The sequence below is a fragment of the Peromyscus maniculatus genome, chromosome 1 (genome assembly GCF_049852395.1).
Source record: "Peromyscus maniculatus bairdii isolate BWxNUB_F1_BW_parent chromosome 1, HU_Pman_BW_mat_3.1, whole genome shotgun sequence".
Lineage (NCBI taxonomy): Eukaryota > Metazoa > Chordata > Mammalia > Rodentia > Cricetidae > Peromyscus > Peromyscus maniculatus.
Window position 1 is genome coordinate 181,394,586 of NC_134852.1, and position 10,534 is coordinate 181,405,119.

A 10,534-nucleotide genomic window follows, 5' to 3' on the forward strand; every position below is an offset into this window, starting at 1 on the left:
TTAAACTACTATTTATCATTAGCACAGTTGAATGGATCTATTAAATTAAATGCATATTTAAATTTATTTTATTTTATTAACTTTTAAATTGTATGTGTTTGGCTGTTCTGCCTGCATGGATGTCTGTGCCCCACATGTACGTGTGGGGCCTGCAGAGGCCAGAAGAGGGCGTAGCAGTCCCTACTAGGGCATCGCACTGAGGTGAGCTATTATGCATAGTTAAGTGGTAAGATTTTATAGCCATTTTGAAGGAATATCACTCAAAAGCAATAAGATTGTTAAAAAAGGCAAAATGAGTTTTGCATAAAAGTATTATTAACAGAACTACAATAATGCAAAGAACATTTATTTCACATCAAACAGCAAGTCCAAATGTAAATAACGATTTCACAGATTCTTATAAATAATCAAAGGGAACAGAAAGAGGCGTCAAGCAGGTGGCAAGAATACACTCGAACACTGGACGAGTTTGCACAATTAGCTCCATTTTAGCAGAGCTGGGCAATAGATCTTCTGGGACAACCAATGTGGCAGCATCGCTCACTCAGCCATAAACCGGACTGCCTCTTTTTCCGTGAAGGAGTATCCAAGCGTAAGTATTTAAGTTCTGGAGGACTGCTGTCTTCTGCTTCACCTTGTGGATTATGGAAACTTTTCTTAAAGCCTTCCAAGCTACCAACTGAATTGCTCAAGGCAGGTGCATGCTGTTGTGGCTCTGGTAATGATGTCTCCCCCTCAGACAGTGCCGCCTTGGGCTCCTGTGACAAACTTGGAAGGCACTTAACCATCTCGAGAGGCTCTGCATCTTTGTTGATGAGGGATGGCACAGTTTCTGTTAAGTTTAAAAAAAAAGTAGATGGGGGAGAAAATATTTATGTCAAGGAGCATTCGGTAACAACTATAGACATTTGAATAGGAAAAAAAGCCTATTTTTGCCTGGATATAATTAAACACTGAAACAGAATCAGCAAGTATTGAATATTTAAGTGGTTTTGCTTGCTGGATGGTTCAGAGTGCTATGATCTTACCAAGGTTCTGTTTTATCCACATGGCCTTCCGGTGTCTTTCTTCATCACTCCTTTTTTGCTTTTTCTCACAGCAATTTTCACCCTTTGACATTGAACTCTTACTTTTCTGAAATCATGTTGGCTAAGGAAAACACTAGTTCTCAAGTCAGGCGTGGTGCAACACACTTTTAATCCCAGCACTTGCGGGACAGAGACAAGGCCAGCCAGTCTACAGCAGGATAGCCAGAACTATGTAGAGAGACTCTGTCTCCAAAAACAAACAAAACAAAAACAAAAACAAACAAACAAAAAAAAACCTACTCATTTACATGTCTTCTAGCCTGCGTAATTTTCTTCATTGTTTCTGAGCCATGAAAGTAATCCTTGAAAAATATTTTCACGATTTTAAGATCTTTAGTGTCCCATAGTGTCAAGTTACTGCTTCAGGATAAAGCTTAAAAGACAGGATTTCTAACAGTTCAGCTCTGACTAGAGGAGCATGTGTGTCTCTAAACACTTACGTGGCCATCTCCCTTCCCCAGAGTGTTCGCTCCAAGTCGATGGTACTGTACATTCAGGAGAGAAACAGCTTAAAACCTCCCGAATGCTGCGACCCCTTGATACAATTCCTCATGGTGTGCTGACCCCAATCATAAAATTATTTCATTGCTACTTCATAGCTGTGATTTTGCTACTGTTGCGAATCGTAATGTAAATATCTGATATGTGCCCCCCCCAAAGAGGTCTTGACCCACAGGTTGAGAACCACTGCCTTAAAAGCATACTAATCTCAAACCAAGTGCTTCCCAAAGAGATTGGTGTCTGCCAGGGTAGTGTGCCAAAGTGATGAGTGTGGTGTCCCCCAGTGCTGTGGGAAGCCTGCGAGACCCACCCGCCCCTGCCTTCTTATTACTTATCTATAGTTCCACATTCACCGACTGTTTCCATGTGGCAATGCCAGTCAGGAGTTTAAAAAGAAAATATTTTCTGCAAAAAAAATCCAAAACAAACAAACAAAAAAAACCCTTACAGTAACACAAACCCGCCCCTGGCCTTGTCTATTCCAAATGCACAAATTCAGAGTTTTAGCAATCAAAGAAACTGGGAATGTTGGTTAAGTTTAAATTATAGTACAATGGCTCAGTTCTTGCTGCTGACTTCAGCTTACCAATAAGTCATTCCTCTTGACAGAATAAAACCAAAGAATCCCAAAGATACAACAAATATGGAAGGGAGATGCCTAGTTAGCCATGGAGGCTTACCCTTTAGAGAAAGCCAAAGCCTTCACCTATGCAGGGGTGGGTTTGGCTCCTGGGACAAAGCTCCTTCCCGAGAATTCTGTTGTTCTTTGAGCCAACGGTATACTTCAGCAGCTGGGATTTGGCAGCGGGAAGGCAATGGTACTGCCCCACTTCATCTTCTTTCTACTCCCCACTCATTCATTCACTGTCTAAACCGCGGTGGCAGGTGACATTCTGTACCATTTTATGTAAATCAGAAGTTTTAGCTCCTTTCCCCTAAGACTCTCTAGCTTTAACTCACCTTACTGGTCCCTCAGTGCTCTAAACCTTTGTCCAGACAGGGTTTTCTTGGCAGCCAAGCAAAGCTGGTGGTAACTTTCTATGCATTTAGAGTCGGTAAGCAAAGGCCAGTTGTAGTTTGGGTCAGAGTTAACTTACAGGCTTCTGTGCCTTGAAATTCTTTATTTAAAATTACTTTTTAACTTATTTTGAAGTCCATATTTTTAGTTTGTAGATCCTAGACTCAAATATTAAACTTTAATCTAACTGAATCCATACAGTTACACACTTTTTAATCACTGGATTTTTTATATAGAATCAATGAGTTTTCGGCCATGATAGACCGAAGGCTAGCCTCCGTTCTTGCTGGTCCCCTTCACTTTTCTCTGTGGTCATCTAGTCACTGTTATTTCTCTTGCTCTTCCCTACCCTCTGGATTGAACTGCAAGACCCAATTCAAAAAGATGCAGGACAAGGCTTGCTCGGTGACATGCCTTAAAAACGGGAGCAGGAGTTCTCCTAGGCGTACTCCACAGGACAGATTTGGGCTCCCGCTAGAATCAAGGCCACCCTAGCATGAAGCTGCCCGCCCACCTCCCTCGGATGGGTTCTCATTTAAACTCTTTCACGTAGGCAAGTTACAAAGGCAAACCTGAGACCGGGATCAGGAACTAAAGAAGAAGGAGGCACTTTCCGATTGGTGGGCAGCCCGGGGAAAGCAAGGGAAGGCTGGGGAACATCGTGTGGTGGGGGGGGGGGGGGGCGCTCACCTGTCGTTGGGCGATGTTGCACAGCTGACTCCCCCGGACTCAAAGCCAGTCTTCCCACGGAGGTCCCGCAGATTTCGAACACCGCACGAGCATATCTCCGGCCGCACACCTGAATGACTTGGTCCATCCACTCCTCCGAGACGCGCGCCCGGCAAGGCTGGCTCAGCAGCAGCCAGAACTCCAGGAGATGGAGCAAGAATCTGCTGGACATCCCGGTCTGGGCAGCTTCTGGGAGGCTCAGCCTTGGCGGGACTGGGCTCTGCTGCTTTCCCGGAGCTCAACCGGGCTTTTATATCCCTTGGGCACTCTCAGCGCCTGGGTTGATGGTTCCAGCTCCACCCCCTTTCCGCCCACCCACGGTGTTGCCTTCTTGGGTCTTGATCACCTTACCCACTTTTCCTTTATCGGGTCACCGGACTGTCCTTGTCCCTCCCACAGAATTTTTCCTCTCCGCTCTTGCCCTCAAACCATTTCTAATGCCACAATTACTCTGGATTTGAGACTTTTCCTTAATTACTGAACAAGGCGCGGCCACTGCACTAAGTCACTTCAGTAGTAAAGTCAAGACCACCTCTTCACAAAGATTTGCCAGCGCGAACATGTGCCAACTCCAGTAATAGTTGGAGTGTCTGGTACGTCAGTCCGCAGAAAATATAACAGGAGTGGGGTGAACTATTGGCAAGAGAGGGAAACTGACCACTTTTCACCAGAATCCTGGTAGAAAAACATTGAAACCCGTTTTTTGTTTTGTTTTGCTGATGTGAACGGGGCTGCTTTTGTGATCTCTTTTCAGCAAATTCCTTCTTGCTGTTTTAAAATGCTGTTGAGTTAGTTTTGTATGTTGGTTTTAGATCCTAGAGTGGAGATTCTGCTAGTCATAATGGAGTGTGGTTTTTTTCTATATGTATAGAATCATATAATCTGCACCACTTGACTTCCTCCCTGCCCAATTGTTTTCTCTGCACTTTGTTGTCTTATTGCTCATCCTAAACTCTTTAGGAATATACTGAACGAGAACAGTCAAAGTCAGTTTCCTTGTCTTGTTTTTTTTTTTTTTTTTTCCATCACAGGCAATTTATTTTGTTCTATTCATTCACAGTTAATACAGAAAATACTTGGAAACATTTACATATAATGTTTGACACAGAAATCATCAAATAGAAGTATACAATGTTGACAGGAGGCAGTACATTTATAATTTATAACCCCAAATGTATTTATAAATTAGAAATGGAAAGATCTACAAATGAAATTATGAAGGTTCACCAAAGTCATTTAATCTGTCAGTTTCTCATTCATTTTTATGTCTTAATAATATTCTATTGTATGAATAAGCCACATTTCATTTCTCTCCAGTATTTGATAGCTATTTGAGTTGTTTTAACTTTTTTACTATTAGCAACACATTGCTGTAAACTTTCATGTACATGTTTCATAAGTGCACATTTTCAGTAGTTTGAGGATATCAAGTTTACCACTAGTTACTAGATACCTATTTACAAACAAGATGTTCACTTTTTTTGTTCCTTTATCAAGAGAAAAATCTACCTTCAGACTATGAGGGTGGTGATGGGGAGGGACCAGAAAACAAGATTCAAACAATCCCATGCAAATATCACATTTTTCAAATGGAAGAACTCCAAACTGCACTAGAAGTTCCAATCACCAAGACACTTTCCATTGAAATGATTCAAGTACAACTACATGGCACCAAGGCCTAGGCCTAACATAGGCCTGACAACCAAGTCCTTGCTTTCTGTCTTGTTTTAAATATCAGAGGAAATGTTTTCAGCTTCCCTGCATCCAATATGATGGAGGCTGTGACTTGTCATATACTCTTGATTATGTTAGGTATAAACTTTCTATAATTTGTTTTAAATCATGAAGCAAGGGTGAATTTTATCCAATGTTTCTCCTACTTCTATTGGGATAGTTTTTTTTATGATTTTTGTAATTCATTCTGATGACATATTACATTTATTGATTTGCAAATGGTAAACCATCCTTACATCTAACTCTAGGATGCATCCACCTTGGTCACCATGAATGATCTTTTTGATGTTTTAATATTTTGTTGAGTGTTTTTGTGTCTATGTTTATCAGTGACCATGGTCTCTAGTTTTCTTTGTTGTGTCTTTATCTCCATTTGGTATGGGGCAATGCTAACGGGTAGAACGAATTTTGATCTTTAGAATAGTTTGAAAATTTGCTTGAGAATTTGGTAAGATTCAGCTGCAAAGCAATCTGGGACCAAGCTTTTCTTTGTCTGGAGACTTCTTGGTTACTCAGTCTCATTACCCATGTTATTCTGTTCTGGTTTCTATATCCCCACTGTTAAATTTTGATGTTATCTATATCCAGAAATTTATCCATCTTTTTCTTTCCTTTCCATTTTTTAAATGAAATTGATTTATTAGATATTGTACATAGCATATAAGGCCTTTTCAGATTTTTTATGCTATCATCAGTGACAAAACTATAATATTTTGTAGCAAACATATAAATAACAAAACAAAACAACCTGAGTTTGTGGTGCCTCAGTCTGAAAGTCTAACCTGACTAAAGAACCAAAAACCTGTGATGTGTTTTTAAAAAAACAAGCCTGGAAATTAAGTAAACATTCTTAACTCCAACTAGAAGATATCTTAGTTAAAACCTCTTAAATGTAAAAAAAGAGAAAAAAAAAGTCATGCTTTCTTTACATAGAATTCTTTTGTTACAAAAGGGACTTGGGGCATGCAGCCAGACTACTAATGCCTTCCAAAGCCATTAGTGTGTTTTGGTTTTTTCAGAAAATTCAAAATATCTTTTTCATTAAACATGTTTAGCATGTGAAAATGCTGGTACCAGAAAACTAAGCAGCCATCAGCATTATTCCAAACCCCACAGCAAGTTTTATTTTCACACAGCACCAGACATCTTTTTTAAAAAAAAAATGTGCACAATGAACTCGATTCTTTAGTCCAGCTACGAATTGTATCCTGTCTCAGCTGCGTGAGATCGGGCGGCTTGTTGCTGTAGTCTGGCAGGAGGGCTCCCAGGGAACAGACAGACAAAACAGACAGATGGGCAGCTGCCCCTGAAGTTCTGAGGTTTTCCAGTTTGTTGTGCATTGGTGCTCCCTAGTCCCTAAGGATCCTTGTGTTCCCCGCACACGGGTTGTAGTGCACACTTCTTTGTGATTTAATCAATTGTGTCTTCTTCATTCTCTGTCTCAGTTATTCCAACTAAAAGTTTCTCAGTTTTGTCTATCCTCTCAAAGACCAGCTCTTCATTTCATTTATCTTTTCAACCATAGTTTATTCTCTATCTATTCTTTGGTCTTTGTTATTTTGGATTTGACCTGTCCTTGCTTTTCTTGGTCTTTGAAATACACAGTTAGGCTGTTATTTGAAATCTTATCATTTTTCTGAAGCATTTATTGCCGTAAATTTCACTCTTGCTATTGATTTTTTAAATTCCATAACCTTTGGTATGTTGATTTTATCTTCATAAGTTTTAAAATTTTTCTTCTTTTAGGCTAAAAGTTTATTCCTCTCCATTACACTGTTTCAGGATGTACAAGAAAAGAGAGATACAATGTAGCTTTTTGAGATATTATCAAACCAATATAGCATAGTATAATTTTTTATTATTTTTTGTAGTACGAGTATATAGACATAATTGAAAACAATTTTAATTTCCTTCCTTATTTCTTCCATGACTTAATATTTACTAAGTATCATTTGTTCAGTCTGCATACATTTATATAATTTTATAATTTCTGAAGTTTTTTTATCCTTCTGTTTTTGTTTTTGTTTTTGTCTTTTTCAAGATAGGGTTTCTCTGTGTAACCACCCTGGCTGTCCTGGAACTCTCTCTCTCTCTCTCTCTCTCTCTCTCTCTCTCTCTCTCTCTCTCTCTCTCTCTCTCTCATCTCTCTCATCTCTGTCTCTCTCGACCAGGCTGTCCTTGAACTCACTGAGGTCCACCTGCCTTTTCCTCCCAGTGCTGGGATTAAAGGTGTGCACCACCACCACCCAGCTAGTTTATTTTATTCTTGATTTCTCATTTTATTCCATTATGACTAGACAAAGTACATGACATGATTTTGATTTTTTTATCTGTTATTTTGTTTTGCTTAATGTGGAGAATGCCCCACAGGCTGATGAAATGAGTGTGTGTTTGGCAGCTGTTAGGCTGAAAGTTTCCACCGGTATCTTTCTGTGTGAGTTAACTCTGGTGTTTCTTTGTATCTGGGTGTCTGTCCAGTGTTGAAAGTAGGAGGCTGAAGTCCCTCATTCTTGCTGTATTGGAGATCATATCCCCCTTGAGATCTAATAGTGTTTATAAATTGCATGCTTTAGCACAGGTGAATTTACATCTATAATTGTCATGTCTTCTTGTTAAGTTGATCTCTTTGTCTCTTTCTGAAGTTTATTTCGAAGTGTATTCTATCTGCTGTAAGTATAGGTGCTCCTCTTTGCTACTGGTTTTCACTAGTGTGGAATGTCTTTTTCTGTCTTCTCATGTGTCTATACTGGTGAAGAGAATTTCCTTCGAGCAACATTCTGTTGGACTGGGTGACTTACTGAGTTTTTTATTTCTAAGATCATTGGATCTTCATTTTTTTAATCCATTCAGGCTATGTCATATTAGTTTTTTAAATGAATAATTTTTCCTTCCTATTTTTGTTAACATATTAATGTTATATATTAATATGTCTCAGTGTGGCATTTCAGGTCATGTGTACAGCATGTACTAGTCAAATCTAGCTTCCCTTTGTCCATTCCTACCCATCTTCCCAACCTCTAGTTTTCTACAGACAAATCTAGTTTTGCTTTTTACAATATAATACACTGCTTGGTGAGAAATAGTATGGAAGTAACTAAAAATATGATGGTATATAAAAATACTGCTAACTTCTTTGTCTTGTTAGATTGATATTTGGGAAGGAAGGCTAAAGCTACATCTCTTTAGGATGTAGAACCCAGAGCAATAGAGTTACAATACCAGAGAGATACCTGTGCACCCAATGTGCACAGTTCACAATAGTCAATATACAGGCTCAATATAGTAAAGATACACAATGGACTATTATTCAGCCACCAAGAGAATGAAATCCTATTTGATAGCAGTGGATAGAACTGGAAGACATTGTGTTAAATGAAATAGCCCAGGCATAGAAAAAGAAGTATCATCTTTGCTTTTTCCTGTGAGGAAGTCAGTATTTTTTTACCCTGGGGAATCTAGTCCATTTACATTTAATTTTATTTTATTAATAACTGAAGACTTACTCCTGATATTTTGCTTATTTTATTGATTTATGTCTTCTATTTTATTCTGTTTGCTTTGGTTTACTATGTCGTTAAAGTGGACTTTATCCTACTTCTCTTTTGTTTCACTTGAGTCTTATTCTTTCATGATTCTCATGGTGGTAGCTTTCTTTCTTTCATTTCTGGTTTAGGACTCGGCTAAGTGTCTGATGGAAGTTGGCCTAATGGTGATTAATTCCTTGATTTTGCTTCTTCGGGATCTTTGTTTCTCCCCCCCCCCCCCCATTTCTGAGTGACAGTTTTGTCAAGAACAGTTTTCTGACAGCGTTTTCTTTCAGAACTTGGAATCAATCCCTTCCCTCCGGCTCTGAAGCTTCTCTTCGCAAAGCTGTTAGACCAATGGGAGCCGTGAGTGGGACTTGTTACTTTCCTCTTGCAGGTTTTAAAGTTCTTTCATTTTTAAAGATTTAAAAAGATTTTTTTAAATTGTGTGTGTGTGTGTCTGTTTGTCTGTCTGTCTGTGGTCTGTGCATGCATGAATGCAGGTACCTATGGAGCCCAGAAGAATGTGTTGGGTCCCTCAGACCTGAAATTTCCTTGTATTTTTCACAATGTGACTAAATATACCACAGGAGGGTCAATTCTGACAATTCTACTTGAGGTTCCATGTGGGTTTTAGGTTTGGTTTGGTTTGGTTTTTAGATTTACTTATTTTATTTTATGTGTATGGGTATTCTGTTCAAATGTATGTCTGCATGCCTGGCACCCACTGAGGTCAGAAGAGGGTTTGAATCCTTCTAGAACTGGAGTTAAAGATGGCGTGAACTGCCATGTGGGCGCTGGCAATGGAAGGAGGGTCCTCTGCAAGAACAAGTATCCTTAGCCACCGAGCCATCTCTCCAGCCCATTTTTTAAAAAGCAGCTGGCCATCGAAGTGTGTCTCTATTGGGGTTTGTGGCTTTAACGTTACACTGGGTACTGATACTGTGGCACAACTGAATTTCTGGCTATATAACTCAACCATTACCACAAACATTCTTGGAACATCACAAACCCCAACCCACTCCCTGCCCAATCACAGAACCTGATCTCATACTTGAATTTGTAAAGTTCCATTGCTAGTAACTAAATAGACCTATAGAAAGATGGCAAGTGAGCCTGGTGGTGGTGGTGGTGGTGGTGGTGGTGGTGGTGGTGGTGGTGGTGGTGGTGATGGTGGTGCACACCTTTAATCCCAGCACTCAGGAGGCAGAGGCAGGCTGATCTCTGAGTTCGAGGCCAGCCTGGTCTACAGAGTGAGAGTGAGTTCCAGGACAGCCAGAGCTACACAGAGAAACCCTGTCTCAAAAAAAAAAAAAAAAAAAAAAAGGAAAAAAAGAAAAGAAAAGAAAGATGGAAAGTGACTATAAATAGGACCCCAAACAAGATGTTATAGTTCTGATCACATTGTTTCCGAAAGCCCTTCTCGAGTCTCACCAAATAAAACTCTCAGGGGTCATACTGAGAACACCCCTGACTGAGAGCCATACACACAAAACCTGCCAACTGTACACCCCATGAATGTTTGCCTCAGTGCTATAAGTTGGCTAATTGATTAGCCCCTGAAGTGGGAATGTTTATTTCCAAAGAACTAAGCAATACTGTGCATGGGTCAACAATATTGAACAAGGACAACAGCACTTCACTTAAACACACATTTCATACCAAGAATCCTGGAAACCACAGATGTTTTCTGTTGGCTGTCCCTGAAAAAATGGAGTCAATTGCTGTCCACAAGTTTGTAAACCCCAGAAATAGTCATTATAACAATTGTGGTCCTGTCCTCCCTTGTATCAAATGCCTGTTTCACTTCCTGATGAGGTAGTTGGGTTTTTGTTTGTTTGTTTTGTTTTGTTTTCCCCCCGAGAGTATCAGTCATTACCAAAGTTTAAATTGATGTCAAGTTATTAAGAGGTCAGTTAGGGTCCAAGGCCTCAAATGAA

The 10,534-nt window shown here is 39.7% G+C and overlaps 1 protein-coding gene across 1 annotated transcript; it reads right to left on the bottom strand.

The window, feature by feature from the left end:
• Nucleotides 1–295: 295 nt before the first annotated feature.
• On the bottom strand, nucleotides 296–3,508 carry Rln1 (relaxin 1). Its single transcript, XM_006991073.4, has 2 exons — nucleotides 3,298–3,508; nucleotides 296–832 (listed from the first exon to the last, which is right to left on the bottom strand). Exons 1-2 carry the CDS (start codon nucleotides 3,506–3,508, stop codon nucleotides 489–491), a joined length of 555 nt encoding a protein of 184 aa, XP_006991135.1. The 3' UTR covers nucleotides 296–488.
• Between the last annotated feature and the right edge of the window lie 7,026 nt (nucleotides 3,509–10,534).

Coding starts and splice junctions, on each gene's coding strand:
- Rln1 (XM_006991073.4), bottom strand. CDS start 3,508: ATGTCCAGCAGATTCTTGCTCCATCTCCTGGAGTTCTGGCTGCTGCTG. Junction 833..3,297: donor GCAACATCGCCCAACGACAG/GTGAGCGCCCCC, acceptor TAAACTTAACAG/AAACTGTGCCATCCCTCATC.